Genomic DNA, 19,295 nt, shown 5'->3' on the forward strand with positions numbered 1-19,295 from the left:
CAAGTAGTTAGAATACAATTTGATTGTTATTTATTAGCTGTTATTTTCCGGGTTCTTCAACATAATTAGGTTGTAAGATCTTGTAGCTGATTGTTAATCTTAGTGAATTTTGTATCTTTGTGATACCAGAAATTGTGGACTGGAGAACTCGTAAATGTCTGAGTAAATAAAATTCCACATATTCGCAATCAACCATATTGGAGATATTATATCAGTCTTTGAGAATTTGTCCCTACACAAAAGCTATAGCACGACCGAATGTCTGAAAGTTAAAGTGTCTTAAGCTAATCACTGAATCAAAAGCTTACTCCTGGTTACGACCAGATTCCAGAGCCAAGGCAATTCTAGGTCCCCCATCGTATTGTTCACATTGAGCAATATTACTACATTATTGAAAGGTGAAACACATTTTCAGTCTGTCACTAACAACAAGCTCCACATGATTCCTTCCTTTTTGTCCTGTCAAACTATTGGTAAATCATTTTGCGATCCCTTGCTAAATTAGTGACAAATTATCAGATCGGATTATTTTACCATCCCTAGCTAAATTAGTATTAGTCCTTGGTATCTTTGGTTGTCCAAAGTCGATATATTCAAATAATGAATATAATTTATGATCCAATTAAGACCTATTCTTTAACAGTTGCAGCATTCTCACAGTTTCATGGCAGGTTAGAGAAAGGTTGTGACTGCATAGTTTTTCCGTCCAGTATTGTTTGTAACCACAGCTGTATTACAAGCGCAATTTGTCTCCTTCTCGAAGTATTTGTTAGGTCCAGGCCATCCGGCACTGCACATAGCGTTTTCACATTTTTGGGATTTGAGTTCAGTTCTAGTAACTTCTTTAACATAGACCTGTGGTTAGTACTGTTTAGATGACATACAGCTTAATCACCGAAGATTATGCCGATGAAGCAATTTTGCTTGATTGAAATGTAAACTGTTAGGCATCTCCAATCACTGCTTCAAACTTTATATTTCTTCACTTTCGGTTTAATAAATGAAGTAATCATTCTCCAATCATCCATTACTTTATCTTTATATATAAAGTAATTTACTGTACTGCTCTATATATGAAGTTGTACTGTACATATAAAGCAGAGGTTTGTACTATAATTAATGTTTGAAGTGGTATATAAAGTAGCGTTTGAAGTAATGGTTGGAGATGGAAACAAGATATAAAATGAAAAAGGCGAAAAATGAAGGTGAAGTTGCTCTATATATAAAATTGTGATCGGAGATAGCCTCAGTATCTTGGATGAAAGTCCCGGTAGGAATCGGATTATGAGATACGAGTAGTAATGTAAGATTAAATTGGATTCACGGATCACAACAATACGAGGCTGGCATTCAAGTTAAAAACATAAGCATTGCGGGGCTACCAATTTCTATAGAGAAGCACTCTTCTAGATTTATCACCACCATTTGCTAAATTACGAAGAATATATCGGCAAACCCTTTTATAAGGGGAGTAAGCAATAACCAAATTCAGCAAAATAATAATATTTGAAAGACAATAGTAAGAGTTAGTTATTCAGGGTCAATGTAACTCAGCCACCTTGAGCTCAGACTGTTGATGTAAACAGATTTTCAGTTTGTGCTTTAACTTTCAGGTCTCGTAAATTTGATTGGATAGTTAATTATTATCAATGGATTTTTCTGTAAAGTTCTTGAAGAATGTTCATCTGTTTCATGTGTAATGGAAGAGAATTGGTAGTGCAATCAGTAGTCCTTTGACTACTGATTCCTATGTATTTCTGAGGATACATAGAATCTGGCTCACCTGAACGCCAATTTTAAAATATTTGAAATTAGATTTATGATGATCTTATTATATTCTTAACAAAATCCAATACTATTCACAATGTGATTTATAACTTATTCTACATCCATTTTACCCCAAATGCCATCTGGAAACTCGTTTTATCTCAAATGCAATACTTAAAACTTTGGTTAGTACATAATATGAAAATTTCGATATAGAGTTTATATTTTTCTGGTAAAGTGCTTAGGTCTGAATCGTCAAAAGGTTTAGTGGGAGTTTGCTGCAGGATTCCGCGGTTCATCATCTCAGCCACTCTACCTGAAAAAGAAGTAGAAGAATCTATGCATTTCTCTTGCAAGCTTCACCTCCATAACTCCTCTGTTTTAGTACTTGCTATTTTTTCGGTTTTTTGTTAATATGTATGTATTGCTCTTGAACTGAATTCAGAAATAAATTTCGCATGAGATAGAAAATCGGTCACATTATTTCATTGGTGTACACAAATACCAGTCATGAAGAGCAATCTAACCATAATAATGTACTTAAGACTTATTCGTTATGCACTGATCGTACAAGACCTAATAGAAAGGTATGGAACTAAACTACCTAGGTCCCGGAACTAAAGAGCTCTCTGGATCCATTGAGGCTATTTCAATTGAATTGTCTAGATCTGCATCATTACTCCCAATCTCTATAGCCAAGCACTCTTTTAGTTCCATCACCACAGCATTCATGGTTGGCCTTCTAGATGAAATTCGAGACGCGCATGTCATTGCTAATTCAACTGCTTTCCACACAGAGTTCACATCATATTTTCCTCCAAACCTCGGATCTACCACCTGTTTAACATCACCATACTGGACAATAGAGTCAACCCATTGTGCAATGTGAGTCCTATCTTCGTTTGTTAATATCTGTGGTCTTCCGGTTATCATCACAAGCAGAACAACTCCGAAACTGAACACATCACTTTTCTCTGTTAATCTATTTGAAGTGTTATAACTGCAGAAAGAAAGCTTTTGTCAATGATAAATAAATTCATTGTAGCTTTGGTGAAACAGCTAAAAATTACAGAAAGGCAGAAGAATATGTCAATTACTCGGGGTCGAGGTAACCAGGAGTGCCAGCAACAATGGTGGTGACATGAGTGCCACCGTCCACTGGGTAAGCTCTAGACAGCCCAAAATCAGCCAACTTTGCTCGGAATTGTTCATTCAACAATATATTGCTCGTTTTCACGTCTCTGTGGATGATCGCTGGTTTGCATCCGTGGTGCAAATACTCCAGACCTTCATTCACATTTACAAATTACAATACTAAGAGTAAGAGTTGTACTCAAAAAGGAATGAGATTAGAATGCTAGTAAAATCTGACTTCTAACCTTGTGCTGCATCAAGTGCTATTTGAAGTCTAGTTTCCCACCTCAGAATACCATAGTTTTTTCCTGTGGTACGTATGAAACGATCAGTGTTTTATTCTTATCTCTTCCAATAGAACAGTTGAGTACCATAATTTTTGGAACGTATGCTACCTACAAACACAAGGCTGCCAGAAAGTGAAACAACACTTACCTGATAGATGCTCATCTAAGCTTCTGTTAGCCATGTACTCGTAAATGATTCCCATGTTCATGCCCTCATTGCAGTAACCAACCAGAGAGGTTAAGTTCTTGTGGGAAACGCTGAGAAGAAGGCTAGCCTGCAATTGAGACACACTTATTGTACATGTTCATACAAAAACTAAAGAATAACTCGTGGTGATGGCATACCTCTGCTTGGAACTCTTTGTAGCCTTGAGTTGAAGCTGGAGAGAGCATCTTGACAGCAACTTGAGTATTGCCTACATAGCCATGGTACACTGTGCCGAAACCACCTTTTCCAAGCACTCTCTTGAAGTTTCCAGTGATGTTCAAGACCTCATTGTACGTGAACTGTCTATTCTTTCTGTCTAGGTCACCATTATTTACTTGGTGTTGGTTATCCAATTTCCTAGCTACTGTATGGGAAATATGTTTAATAGATCAACATATAACCCAAAAACATGAGTATTAAGTTGAAGAATACTGCATCAATTTAGATTAGTATACTAAGTAACCAACAATGACCTTAAGTTATTGACAATTAGCTTTTTACAGTACCTCGTGATCGTCTCCTCAGTATCCATATGCCAAACAATATGGCCGCCACGAGTAGAATTGAACCAGCTACAGATCCAGCAACTGCAGGAGTTGAACTATTCCCTTTCTTTTTACAGGGTTCAGGCCCACACAGTTCTATACTTGTACCATTACCCGGACCGTCAAAACTAAACATGTGAATCAGCATGTTATTCTCAGCAACAGTCTATATCCTGTTATACATAAGAATCTGAACAAAATTTATCAACTGAGAAAGTTACCAACCTCAATATTAGAATCCCTTTCCTTTTATTTTCTAAAAGTTGAGCTGGAATTGGTCCTGTAAAGTTATTTCCTTTTAAGTTCCTGTGAGTGTAATAAGAAGATTCAGTTAGCCTTATTCAGTTGTAGAATCTCACTGGAAAGCCGATTCAAGGAATGCAATAACTCACAGGACACTTAAAGCCATTTCTGACAAAAATCCTGGCACTTGCCCACTTATATTATTGTTAGATAGATCCCTACATAAACAAGAAGCCAAAGAATATGATTTCCAATATAAAACTTGATAGAACTTGATTAGAGCCACCAAATGTTAGGCTGACAAGAGATCTGAAGTTGGTTATGTGCACGTACAACGTTTTTAGTTGCGTGAGATTGGCTACAGAAGGAACTATTTCACCAGTCAGTCCACTTGTGGACAAATTCCTGAATACAGAATGATATGTGTGAATATATCACAGTTTAGTTTTGAAATGCAAATGAGACTTTCTATAAATCTTAATCAGTCTAACCAATAATGTATAAATACGAAAGGTTCTTACAATGATATTATCCTGGAAGAGTGATCGGAGCTATGGTAGCTGCATTGAAGACCAGCCCATGCAAACTTTTCTGGTTCACATGGATCTCCTTGCCAGTCTCTTATCACTCCGTAGTCCGTATGTTGACTTGATGTTAAGGATAGCAGCAACTATGCAAGAAGATGAATTTATATTATATGGATGTATGTTTTGTGTTAACAGAATTCAAACTTTGTAGCAAACATACCATCTGTCTCATTTGTTCCAAGATTTGAAAAGTTCTTAGCTGTATAAATCTCATAGCCACTGATAATTGGTGGAAGTGTTGAACTCTCTGTTCTGTTGATGATGACTCTGTACCTGGTTTCACCTGTCTTCGGACCTCTGGAGTAGAACGTCGTCACAGATAGATATCCTGGAACAAACGGTTCATCATTCCACAGGAATCCGTTTATGTAGATGTTGAATTCTCCAGATTGATTGGCTTGAAGTTTTTCCACTTCAACAAAGTGCATGTATATATAGAATTGTTCAGTGGGATTCGTCGTGTCCCAATAGAACTGAATGGGATCATTGGCTCCTTCTGCTATGCTTGAGGTCCTTAACACATCCATCGGTACTAGGTACTCATTTTTATTATCAATGTCCAAGGAAGTGCTCACTTTTGTACTGGTCCAGTTTGTGGATATCCATCTTCGATCATAGATGTCATTGGGGTACCTATTCAAAATTAATTACTCAAATATCTGCAGTTAACTGGTAACAAAACAGTTTTATGATAAAAGAACATTTTACGCGGGATAGTTACCTGATAACTGCATTGCCACGCGTAGAGTCACAGTCTATGTGTCCAAATGTCAGCAATGATCCAGCATCAATTGGATACATGGAACTATTGAGAGGCCTCAACTCTAGTGCAGAGATGAAGGGCATCGTGGAACCTGTCTTTACAAGACAAATATGTACATAATCTGAAGACAGGATATGCAATATCTCTTTTCTCACAACCTTAAAACTATCTTCAAATGCAATTGTGCTCCAGGTGTCTGGTCCTAGATTGAGATCAAATGTTGGCAATTGGTTCAACGAATCATAGTTACCATACATGAAGCTGGCTCTTATCAGATACTTGCTACCTTTCCCGCGGAAAGGCTTAATAGTGTAACAATTTTTCTCTCTTTCAGGAAAGCTCCTGACCGTCTCCAAGTGCTTTAATAGGCCATCGCCTATAAGGGAAGACGATAAACGGATACTCTCCCCACTGTCAATCAAGTCTGCGTCGGATTTGTAGTATAGTCCGGTAAAATTTTCCCTGTAGTCAGAACCATTAGGTAGTCCACAATCTATGCTTAGAAAGCCTGCATGAATCAAATAACAGGACAAGCAGTTAACCACATATTTGTTTGCATGGGTTAAGAGTTAAGCAAGGTCCAAGAGCATAATAAGCAAAATAGTATAGACTCTGAACCTGGAGGATTATCATCCTGTGCTTGAGCAAAATGTAATGAATCTTGAGAGCATGTGAAAACAAGTGTCAACAGTAAACAGTATTTTGTGAACATCTTTCTTTGATTACTAACAAATTTTACTACAGCAGTTCAAAAGAAGGGAGTCACTTGTTAAGTGCTCATATGCTTCTTCCTTATACGTGTTATTCTTTTAAATAGAAAATGTAAATAAAAATCATTTCGGAACCAACAAAGAAGTTATCTGTTATTTGAATAATTTACTTTCTAGAATGTTAAATTATTTTAATTTATTTTTTAAGAATATACAAGTAGATTAATTCATAAATCATAATCAAATTATGTTGTTTAATATGATACTCCATAGTCCATATGTCTCATTCAATTGTATGCGTTATTTTTTAACACGCTTTTTAAAATTATAGTTCTACAATTTTTTTTCAATTTTTTTCTGAATAAAATTTTTATCTTGAATAAAATTTTGATATTTAAACTTTTATTAAAAACACATCATGAAACTATATTTTATACAAATCACCGGAGTATAATATAATCGACAAAGGTTGACTTTTCTTGGTGAAGAAATCAACAGGGAGTGCTTCTACCCATTCAATATTACAACTTGGACGTAGTAAATTACCATTGACTTGGGGCGGCAAACGGGTCGAACCGACTGAACCGGCACCCCCCGAACCGTGTTTTCAACCGCCCGGAACCGTCTAAACACGGGCCGGTTCGAAACCGGCACGAACCGATACTGAACACGTGCCGAATCCGGATTGAGAAATGGGGAACCGGACCGTAACCGGCCCGAAACCGCGGGAACCCGCGGAACCGGCCCGGTTGGAACCGCGGTTTCAAACCGTGGAACCGCTGAATGTCCATATAATTACACTTCTTTGCTTTCTGTTTTTTGCACATGGGTTTTAATACGTTAGTTTTTCTTTTATTTCTGTTAGTTTTTGTTTAGTTTGTTCAGTTTATTTCGTTAACTACAAAAGTAATTTACTTAATTTCATTTCATTTTAGTTTTTGAATTTAGGTAATTTTCTTTAAAAATAATAATTTAGTCAATTTTCTTTCGGTTAAGTTTTTAAACTTAAGTAATTTTCTTTTAAAAAAATAATTTAGTTGATTTTATTTCGGCTAAGTTTTTAAATTTAGGTAATTATTTATTAGTTTACAATTTGATAATTAATTTCATATTAATACTTGACAAAACTAATTTCCAAAACTAATATCATATAAAACAATTTTATTACGAATTTTTTAAATTTAAGAATTAATGAAATTAAACCTGTTACTATAAAACTAAAAATAAAAAACTAAACTAAACTAAATAAACTAAAAACAAATAAACAAAACAACACTAAATAAACTAAAAACAAAAAAATAAAACACACGCACGCACTGTACTGAGACACGAGACACACATTGAACCGCCAAATTTGGAACCGTGAACTGCCAACCCACATTAACCGGCCCGAACCGTCCAACCCGTGTAAACCGTATAACACGGTTACGATTTTCGTTTTCTCCGGCCCGGCCCGGGCCGTCAGTCTTGACGTGCCGGTTACAGTTTCACCGACGACGGTTCGGAAACCGCCTGAACCGGCCCGAACCGCCCGAATGGCCGGCTCTAGATACCAGTAATGTCTTTTGTGTAACAGGTAGTTCATACTTGCGTGTGTCCAAGTCTCCAAGACCTTGGACGCTGCAACTTGCATCTCAGTCCCTTTCGTTTGCAAATTTCTCTAGTAGACTTACTTTATGACTGCTGTTCATGACACAGACTTCTTAAGTGCACATATGCTTCTTTTTTATACGTCGTATTCTTTTGAATAGAAAATGTGGCCGATTTGGTTAACTAAAAAAAATCACTTTTTACTTGAAAATAAAAAGGTGGAGTCAAAGTGAGAAATAAATTAATAATTATAAGTTATAAAGTGTTCATAAAAAAAGTAGAAGTTTTAAGAAAAAACTAGCATTTTCTACTTATAAACTTCTTTCTCACGACTTCCCAAAAGTACCTCTTAATTTTTTACACGAACGATTCACAAAAGCAGAAGTTAAAAGTTGTTCCTACCTCCGTTGCCCAAGCAGCCCTATGTAAATCAAAATCATTTCCGAACCAACAAGGAAGTTGTCTAATTCTTTTCACCTTTTTCTTTCTAATAAATTTGGTGTATTAAAATAAAGGGCATTTTTTCATATATACTCTATCTAAAAGATATTTTTTACAAATTTTTAAAATAAATCATAAAAATACTATCTTTTAAAAAATTTACAAAACTACGGTGGTTGCAACCATATATACCGTTGGTAGCAATCATATATACCGCCACAAATGCAACTTTGAAAAAATTGTTGAAAATTATACTCCTTCCATTTCATAATACATGTCCACTTTTGAACAAATCACACGTATTAAGAAAAACTAACTTTTGTAGAAAACTTTCATTTATTATTGTATTTATTGCATTGACCAAGTATAATATGTGTGATATATTTGATTTAGGAAATATAATTTAGTAGGATGTGGTATAAAGTTCATTAGGATATACAACTATTGACTACATTGCGTTGAAAGTTAAAATGGGATAGCTAATTTGAAATAATTTTAGTTATTAAAAATGGACATGTAATATGAAACAAAGGGAGTATTTAATTACAAAATAAGTTGCAAATGATGAAAACACCGAAAACAGATTAGCTATACCATGTCCTAAGCTAAAATTTTAAGGAATATGGACAAAAACTCACTCCAGCAGAGTCCCTACTCATTCCCTATATTTTAAGATCCACTTTTCATTCCTCATAAATATTCCCTATATTTTAAGATCCACTTTTCATTCCTCATAAATAAGTAATCTGTAACTCATTCCTCATTTGTTTTTTAATCATTAAATATTCAACTTTCACTTGTTAGACACTCTTTCCCATGCTTTTCTTATTATCTTTTTGTTGAAAGAATTTAAATTTAATACTATAATAATAATATAGAATAAGAATTATTGTTGGAGTTGTCTATCAACATAAAATCCCTATTTTTTAAAATTTAAATTGTTTATTATATATTTAAAAAATCTAGTTGGGACACGGCTCGAGATGCTTTTCAAACAACCGATTATAATTGTTCAGGAAAATGCAATCTTTAAGTTAACACCTGTGACACAAACAAACATGGCCTTAATGACTTCTGAAATTCGAAAAATCAGACCCTAAAGTCTTCAGCCTTTGATCGTTCTTTCAAAATTTTGAAATTGCAGAAACTGCTGTTCCTCCTGATCGTGCAATCCACCTGTTAAAGGAGTCCTCATTTTTGATTATTTGGTGCTTCAAATGTTTAGCTGCTTTTTTTTTAAAGAAAAAAAATTAATGGCTGAATCTCCGTTGGTGACTTCACGGCATTCAGGTAATGCTCTAGCTTAAATTCCATCAGCTATTATTGTTGTTGCAATTTTTGTAATGCAGCTCTTGCATGCTACATGCTACGTGTTACTCCCTCCGTCTCAATTTATAAGTCCATTTTGGAATAAACATATATATTAAGAAAAAAGTTGGTTAGATGGAATCTTATCTCATGTATCATTAATTAGTGCATTGATAAGTGAGAATATTGTTGAGTTTCAAAAAAATCATAATAAATATAGGGATTTAGTGCATTGAGAAATGAGAATAATGTTGAGTTTCAAAAAAATCACAATTAATATGTAGATAAATTTGTATTGAAAGAAGAGAGGGACAAGTATTTTGGGAAATTTTTTTTTTCCAAACTGGACCTATAAATTGAGACGGAGGGAATATATATCTTCGTGTGTATTTTGTACTTCCTCCATCCCAAATTAGATGTCCCCGTTGACTTTGGGCACATAATTTAAGGTTCATTGACCGCATAGCTACATGATTTATTTTTAAAATTTTATTTTTGCAAATAAAAATTAAAATATAAAATTTTCATTTATAAAAGAAAAAATAAAAAAATAAATTTCGGAAGTAGACGATCAATGTACCTAAAGTTACGTGCTCAAAGTCAACTGGCTCATCTAATTTGGAGGTAGTATTTGATAAGATAATTCCCGAAGTGAGGGAGATGATCAAACAATCACAGAGATTAAATTGTTACCACTTTAGCAATCCAATTCGCGCTCATTTAGTATAACAATGAGTATTAAGTACAATTTGGACCCTAAAAATTACAAATACAATGAGACTCGTTGTGAAAATTCAAAAATCCTAATATGTTTGTGAGTTCAGACACGTGTGCACACACTACATAAAACTGGAATTGCTGATCACAACAACATGGAGTGGGCATTCAAGTAAAAACATTAGCAATAACTGTGACCTAGAAATTTCGAATTAAGTTGAAGCTTGATTTGATGTAATGAACTAATGACCTAGCGTACATCGTGCTGCCTGTAATTTCTTGAAGATAGATGTAAGTACTCTAAAATGATCGAAATTTTATGCAAATATAAAAACCAAGGGTTTGTCTAGTGTGTGCCCAGGGGCACGTGTTAATCACGGAAACTCATAAATTTGGTGTGTTTTCATTGGTGTGGTTGGTGTGAATGTAGGGGGGCCATCATTATGAAAGGAGTGTAAGCCAATCAAAACATAGAAAAACTATCAAATTTTGTGCTTATTGTGTGCCCATGGGCACACACTAGAAAAACCGAAAAACCAATTTGATTAGGGCGAGCTTAACAATAATGACAATGCATAGCAAAAAATTTGATGATAACAATCAATAACTTGCACGCCTTGATCTTGGGAACAATGATCTCTCCGGATCAGTAGAAAGCATTTCATTTGAATCGTTTGAATCAGCATCGAGGTTATCAGTTTCTAAAGCCAAGCACTCTTTTAGCATTTTCACCACTTCATCCATGGTTGGCCTCCTGGATGAAATTTCACTTGCACATTTCAGGGCTAAATTAACTGCTTTCCAGATAGAATTTATGTCATAATTTTCTTCGAACCTCACATCTACAACCTGTGTAATAAAACCATTTTGAACATTGTTGCCAACCCACTGAGCAATGCCAATGTTGCCTTCAGGACCTAAAAGTGGTCGTTTTCCTGTTATCATTTCAAGTAAAACAACCCCAAAACTGAACACATCAGTTTTCTCTGTAAGCCTATTATTTTTCCTAGACCTGCAAAAAACAAAATGATTGGCATTATTAATCTAAATCCCAGTCCCATATCCAGTAAACTTTTAGTTTAATTAATAAGCATAAGTATTACTATTAAGTGCAACAACAAATAATAATCTTCTAAATTAGTGAAGCTTAGCTTATTTCAGATTTGAAAATGGGACTTGACTCAACTCGATTTTTGGAAAACACCTGTGAACTGACCCGGTTGTCACAAGTAAGTTCTTGTACAAGCAAAGGTTCAGTATTTATTTCTTTGAAAGGTTGGTAACTGAGAAAGTTACCAACCTCAAATATTAGAATCCCTTTCCTTTTATTTTCTAAAAGTTGAGCTGGAATTGGTCCTGTAAAGTTATTTCCTTTTAAGTTCCTGTGTGTAATAAGAAGATTAAGTTAGCCTTATTCAGTTGTAGAGTCTCACTGGAAAGCCGATTCAAGGAATGTAATAACTCACAGGACACTTAAAGCCATTTCTGACAAAAATCCTGGCACTTGCCCGCTTAAATTATTGTTAGATAGATCCCTACATAAAGAAGCCAAAGAATATGATTTCCAATCTAAAAACTTGATAGAACTTGATTGAAGCCACCAAATGCTAGGCTGACAAGAGATCTGAAGTTGGTTATGTGCACTTACAGCGTTTTTAGTTGCGTGAGATTGGCTACAGAAGGAACTATTTCACCAGTCAGTCCACTTGTGGACAAATTCCTGAATACAGAAAGATATGTGTGAATATATATTAATATGGTTTAGTTTTGAAATGCAAATGAGACTTTCTATAAATCTTAATCAGTTTAACCAATAATGTAAATACGAAAGGTTCTTACAATGATATTATCCTGGCAGAGTGATCGGAGCTATGGTAGCTGCATTGAAGACCAGCCCAAGCAAACTTTTCTGGTTCACATGGATCTCCTTGCCAGTCTCTTATCACTCCGTATGTTGACTTGATGTTATGGATGGCAGCAACTACGCGAGAAGATGAATTTATATTATATTTATGTATGTTTTGTGTTAACAGAATTCAAACTTTCTAGCAAACATACCATCTGTCTCATTTGTTCCAAGGTTTGAAAAGTTCTTAGCTTTATAAATCTCATAGCCATTGACAATTGGTGGCAGTGTTGAACTCTCTGTTCTGTTGATCATGACTCTGTACCTGGTTTCACCTGTCTTCGGGCCTCTGGAGTAGAACGTCGTCACAGATAGATATCCTGGAACAAACGGTTCATGTTGGTTATTTTAGTGTAAATTGAATTAACTAGTTGATCAATGTAATCATAATATTACATCGAACAAGTCAGGAGAGTACGGAGTGTATGCTTAGTTCGAGTTTATTATGATTATTAGTGCTTATGAGGCATGTTCATTGGCATTAGACACATCTATTGGAAAAGAAGTGTCTATTGGCATTGGATTTGTCCATTGACATTAGACACATTTATTGGGATAAGATGTGTCTATTGCCATTAGACAAATCTATTTGGATTAGACGTGTCTATTGTCAAAAGACACATCTATTGACATCTATATATAGATGTTGCATTGATCATTTCAAGTATATGGTTCATTTGAAATACACAACAATACACATTCTCTCTTCTTGCAGAATTTCTAACTTTATCCGATTGAATTATTTGGTGAACCACAAATAACTTCAATCTGAAAGTGTTCACACGACTTCAGAAAAATCCAAGTTACTACCAAATTCTACAACAAAGATTGAAGTTATTATATTCTGAAGATGACGAACGGAGAATCTGCAAAAGACATGACAAGTAAGTTTGCAAAATTGGACAAGTTTGAGGGTCAAGATTTTCGAAGATGGCAAAAGAAGATGCATTTTTTGTTGACCACGCTAAAGGTTGTGTATGTTCTAAGTACTCCCATGCCCGAAGAGATTGAGAATGAAACTATTGAACAAACAAGGCAACGCTGCAAATGGGAAAACGATGACTACATCTGTCGCGGTCACATCCTAAACGGTATGTCTGATTCCCTCTTCGATGTATATCAAAATGTTGAGTCAGCGAAAGAATTGTGGGATTCTCTTGAATCCAAGTACATGGCAGAAGATGCTTCTAGTAAGAAGTTTCTTGTCAGTAATTTTATGAACTATAAAATGGTCGATTCTAGACCGGTGATGGAACAATACAATGAATTGTTAAGGATTCTGGGACAGTTTGTTCAACACAATTTGAAGATGGATGAATCTATCTCTGTTTATGGTGTTATTGACAAACTGCCACCATCATGGAAGGATTTTAAACACACCTTGAAACATAATAAAGAAGATATGACATTGGTTGAACTTGGAAGTCACTTCTGAATTGAAGAGGCTTTGAGGACTCAAGAAAATGAGAATAATCCTAAGGGCAAGAACCAAGTCGGTAACTCTTCTGTGAATATGGTTGAAGATGGTGGATCTTATAAGAATCCTAAAACCAGCAAGGGTGATAAACGGAAATTCAAAGGAAACAACAACAATTTTTCCAACAAGAGGCCTAAGATTGCATGTTGGAAGTGTGGCAAACCTGGACATTTCAAGAAGGATTGTCGGGTTGGTAAAAGTAAGCAAGAAAGGCTTAACGCTGGTCCAAGTGGATCCAAGGATCCAGAAAAGCAACAAGGTCAGATTTTGATCAAAAATTGTAATTCTGGTCAGAATTATGTATCATCAATATCTGAGGCATTTTATGTGCAGGATGATAATGTTGCTTGGTGGATTGATTCTGGAGCAACAAGTCATGTATGTAAAGATCTTCGTTGGTACACAGAATTTCAACCAATTGAAGATGGATCTATCTTAAAGATGGAAATGTTGCAACTGAACCGATCAAAGGGCTAGGAAATGTTAAGCTAGTGTTTACTTCTGGAAAATGTATATATTTGAATAATGTGTTGTATGTTCCTGGGATTCGAAAGAATCTCTTGTCTGGTGTTGTATTAAATAATTGTGGATATAAGCAAGTTTATGAAAGTGACAAGTATATCTTGTCAAAACATGGCACTTTTGTTGGCTTTGGTTACTTATGTAATGGCATGTTTATGTTGAATGTAAATACTCCATTTAATGATGAATCTTCTTGCATGGCTTCTACTAGTACTAGCCTAAATTTGAATAAATCAGAATTATGGCATGCTAGACTAGGACATGTACATTATAAAAGAATAAAGGATATGTCTAAAATGAGCCTCATACCTACTATTGATTTAAACAATGAAAAATGTAAAACATGCATGTTAACAAAGATAACTAGAAAGCCCTTTAAAGTTGCTAATAGGGTGTCTGATGTATTAGAATTGGTACACAGTGATTTGTGTGATTTTCATTCTACACCATCATTAGGAAATAAAAAATATGTGGTTACTTTTATTGATGATGCTTCTAGATATTGTTATGTATATTTGTTGCATGCGAAAGATGAAGCTCTTGACTCCTTTAAAATATATAAAGAAGAAGTAGAGCTACATCATCATGGTACCTTGATTAAAAATCTACGTACCGATAGAGGACGTGAGTATTATGATCCGGTATATTTTCAATCTACTGGTATAATACATCAAACCACGGCTCCTTATACACCACAACAAAATGGTGTGGCAGAAAGAAAAAATAGGACTTTGAAAGAAATGGTTAATTCCTTGTTATCCTACTCGGGTTTGAGTGAGGGTTTTTGGGGTGAGGCTATGTTGACAGCCTGTTATTTATTGAATCGAATTCCTAGTAAGAGGAATAAAATTACCCCTTATGAACTCTGGTATAAAGAGTCACCAAAATTGAGTTTTCTGAGAGTTTGGGGATGTAGAGCAGTTGTAAGACTCACTGAACCCAAAAGAAGAAACTTGGGTGAACGAGGTATAGATTGTATCTTTGTTGGTTATGTTGAGCATTCCATCGCATATAGATTCTATGTGTTAGAATCTAATGACTATGTGCCTGTGAACTCGATTATCGAGTCAAGAGATGCTATCTTTGATGAAACAAGATTTACATCTATACCTAGACCGAGGGACATGCTTCAATCTTCTTCTAGTAGGAACTCAGTTTCTACTGAAGATGTTCATCAACCGTCTGAACCAAGGAGAAGCACTAGAGCTAGAAAAGCAAAGTCTTTTGGAGATGAATTTCATCTTTATCTAGTTGAGGGTTCTAGAGATGAAATTAAAGATCAATACCAATATTGTTTTATTATTGAGGAGGATCCAAAAACTTTTACCGAAGCTATGACATCGAGAGATGTTGCATTTTGGAAGGAAGCTATCCAGGATGAAATGGATTCTATCATGAATAATAATACATGGGAATTGAGTGATTTGCCCCCTGGCTGTAAAGCATTGGGGAATAGATGGATCTTCAAAAGGAAAATAAAGGTGGATGGTTCGATAGATAAGTTTAAAGCCAGATTGGTAATCCAAGGCTTTAGACAAAAGGAAGGGATTGATTATTTTGATACTTATGCTCCTGTTGCTAGGACTTCAACTATTAGGTTGTTAATAGCACTTGCTGCTATACACAACCTTGTCATTCATCAAATGGATGTAAAAACTGCATTCTTGAATGGTGAATTAGATGAAGAGATTTATATGAAACAACCTGAAGGGTTTGTTGTGCCTAGTTGTGAGAACAAGGTGTGTAAATTGAAGAAATCAATTTACGGTCTAAAGCAAGCACCTAAGGATTGGCATGATAAATTTGATAAAGTGGTCTTGTCTAATGGTTATGTTATTAACCAAGCAGACAAGTGTGTATATAGCAAATTTGATTCTTCTGGTAAAGGAGTTATAATTTGTTTATATGTGGATGACATGTTGATTTTTGGCTCAGACCAAAATCAAGTGGATAAAACCAAGAAGTTCTTGTCATCTAATTTTGATATGAAAGACATGGGGGAGGCTGAAGTGATTCTTGGTATAAGGATCAAGCGTGAGAATAATGGTATTTCAATTTCTCAATCTCATTATATTGAGAAGATTTTGAAAAGATTTAATTTTAAGGATTGTTCTCCAGTTAGCACTCCTCTTGATCCTAGTATTAAACTCCTACCAAATAAAGGTGTTTCAGTATCTCAACTTGAGTACTCAAGGGCTATTGGTAGTCTTATGTATGCCATGATAAGCACTAGGCCAGATATTGCCTATGCTGTTGGAAAGCTTAGTAGGTACACTAGCAAACCAAGTTCACATCATTGGCAAGCCTTAAGCCGAGTATTTAAGTACTTGAAAGGAACCATGGATTATGGTTTGGCGTATACTGGATTTCCTTCGGTTATTGAAGGTCATTCAGATGCAAGTTGGATTTCCAATGAGGAAGATCATTCTTCCACAAGTGGATGGGTATTCCTTCTTGGGGGAGGTGCTATCTCTTGGTCATCAAAGAAACAGAGTTGCATTACAGACTCAACAATGGAATCTGAATTTGTGGCATTATCAGCTGCTGGTAAAGAAGCTGAATGGCTAAGAAATCTGATATATGAAATTCCATTGTGGCCAAAACCTATATCACCCATATCAATAAGGTGTGATAGTCAATCTGCCTTGTCTAATGCTTATAGAGAAGTGTTTAAAGGCACATCTAGACACATAGGTGTTAGACATAGTATGATTCGTGAGCTTATCACTCACGGTGTTATATCAGTGGAGTTTATAAGAACTCAACATAATTTAGCCGATCATCTTACCAAAGGATTGAGTAGAGATCTTGTGCACAAGTCGGCTGTGGGGATGGGATTAAAGTCTGTTTAAAAGTCTCTCATGTTGAGAAACCCAATTCTCACCTAAGATTAAATCAGGTGTTGAATTCAATGTGGAAACTTAACATCTAGAGACTGGAACACATTAAAGCATCATCCCAAGTTATGTGTTCAGACCTGCAAGATAAAGAGGTTGAAGTCTATCTTCTTAATAGTTCTTTTGAAAAATCGCATATGCAGGTGCGAGAATAAAAGAACTACCTATTTGAGCATGAAGTTTAGCCGCTTCAAGAAGCTTGGACTTGGCTTTGATATGCTTACGAAGGATTGGGACACAAGGCTAGTAAAATATAGTGTCAAGTAAGAAAATTTGAGAATGTAAAGTTATGTGTATATTATCTTCATGTATTCATTATGAATAGTAGAGGTTCAATCCATCGCGATACCTTGATATTCGAATATTTGAAATGTGTAATATACTAATGTGAAATTCAATCGTCATGATATTTCATTTATGCATAACTCTGTTATTTGTTGTGATTTTGTTTAGTTGATTATGGATTACACTAAAATGGGGGAGGATTGTTGGTTATTTTAGTGTAAATTGAATTAACTAGTTGATCAATGTAATCATAATATTACATCGAACAAGTCAGGAGAGTACGGAGTGTATGCTTAGTTCGAGTTTATTATGATTATTAGTGCTTATGAGGCATGTTCATTGGCATTAGACACATCTATTGGAAAAGAAGTGTCTATTGGCATTGGATTTGTCCATTGACATTAGACACATTTATTGGGATAAGATGTGTCTATTGCCATTAGACAAATCTATTTGGATTAGACGTGTCTATTGTCAAAAGACACATCTATTGACATCTATATATAGATGTTGCATTGATCATTTCAAGTATATGGTTCATTTGAAATACACAACAATACACATTCTCTCTTCTTGCAGAATTTCTGACTTTATCCGATTGAATTATTTGGTGAACCACAAATAACTTCAATCTGAAAGTGTTCACACGACTTCAGAAAAATCCAAGTTACTACCAAATTATACAACAGTTCATCATTCCACAGGAATCCGTTTATGTAGATGTTGAATTCTCTAGATTGATTGGCTTGAAGTTTTTCCACTTCAACAAAGTGCATGTATATATAGAATTGTTCAGTGGCATTCGTCGTGTCCCAATAGAACTGGATGGGATCATTGGCTCCTTCTGCTATGCTTGAGGTCCTTAACACATCCATCGGTACTAGGTACTCATTTTTATTATCAATGTCCAAGGAAGTGCTTACTTTTGTACTGGTCCAGTTTGTGGATATCCATCTTCGATCATAGATGTCATTAGGGTACCTATTCAAAATTGATTAGTCTAATATCAGCAGTTAACTGGTAAGAAAACAGTTTTATGATAGAAGAACATTTTACGCGGGATAGTTACCTGATAACTGCATTGCCACGCGTAGAGTCACAGTCTATGTGTCCAAATGTCAGCAATGATCCAGCATCAATTGGATACATGGAACTATTGAGAGGCCTCAACTCCAGTGCAGAGATGAAGGGCGTCGTGGAGCCTGTCTTTACAAGACAAATATGTACATAATCCGAAGACAGAATATGCAATATCTCTTTTCTCACAACCTTAAAACTATCTTCAAATGCAATTGTGCTCCAGGTGTCTGGTCCTAGATCGAGATCAAACGTTGGCAATTGGTTCAACGAATCATAGTTACCATACATGAAGCTTGCCCTTATCAGATACTTGCTACCTTTCCCGCGGAAAGGCTTAATAGTGTAACAATTTTTCTCTCTTTCAGGAAAGCTCCTGACCGTCTCCAAGTGCTTTAATAGGCCATCGCCTATGAGGGCAGGTGATAAACGGATACTCTCCCCACTGTCAATCAAGTCTGCGTCGGATTTGTAGTATAGTCCGGTAAAATTTTCCCTGTAGTCAGAACCATTAGGTAGTCCACAATCTATGCTTAGAAAGCCTGCATGAATCAAATAACAGGACAAGCAGTTAACCACATATTTGTTTGCATGGGTTAAGAGTTAAGCAAGGTCCAAGAGCATAATAAGCAAAATAGTATAGACTCTGAACCTGGAGGATTATCATCCTGTGCTTGAGCAAAATGTAAAGAATCTTGGGAGCATGTGAAAACAAGTGTCAACAGTAAACAGTATTTTGTGAACATTTTCTTTGATTACTAACAAATCTTACTACAGCAGTTTAAATGAAGGGAAATGTTATTTCCAGAGCTGTTTTTTAATTTTCAGAGC

At 35.4% G+C, this 19,295-nt stretch overlaps 1 protein-coding gene across 1 annotated transcript; it reads right to left on the reverse strand.

Moving 5' to 3' along the window:
* Positions 1-2,225: 2,225 nt before the first annotated feature.
* Positions 2,226-19,250, reverse strand: LOC108203545 (probable LRR receptor-like serine/threonine-protein kinase At5g59680). The gene is given in 22 exon segments (XM_064080067.1): positions 2,226-2,767; positions 2,865-3,054; positions 3,147-3,209; positions 3,337-3,463; positions 3,534-3,760; positions 3,903-4,069; positions 4,167-4,247; positions 4,334-4,402; positions 4,518-4,589; positions 4,706-4,804; positions 4,806-4,854; positions 4,932-5,404; positions 5,493-6,042; positions 10,909-11,312; positions 11,767-11,835; positions 11,949-12,020; positions 12,140-12,281; positions 12,359-12,526; positions 17,267-17,345; positions 18,062-18,368; positions 18,457-19,006; positions 19,117-19,250. Coding segments are annotated over 22 exon segments (4,452 nt in total). The 5' UTR covers positions 19,211-19,250; the 3' UTR covers positions 2,226-2,367.
* Between the last annotated feature and the right edge of the window lie 45 nt (positions 19,251-19,295).

The sequence above is a fragment of the Daucus carota genome, chromosome 6 (genome assembly GCF_001625215.2).
Source record: "Daucus carota subsp. sativus chromosome 6, DH1 v3.0, whole genome shotgun sequence".
Lineage (NCBI taxonomy): Eukaryota > Viridiplantae > Streptophyta > Magnoliopsida > Apiales > Apiaceae > Daucus > Daucus carota.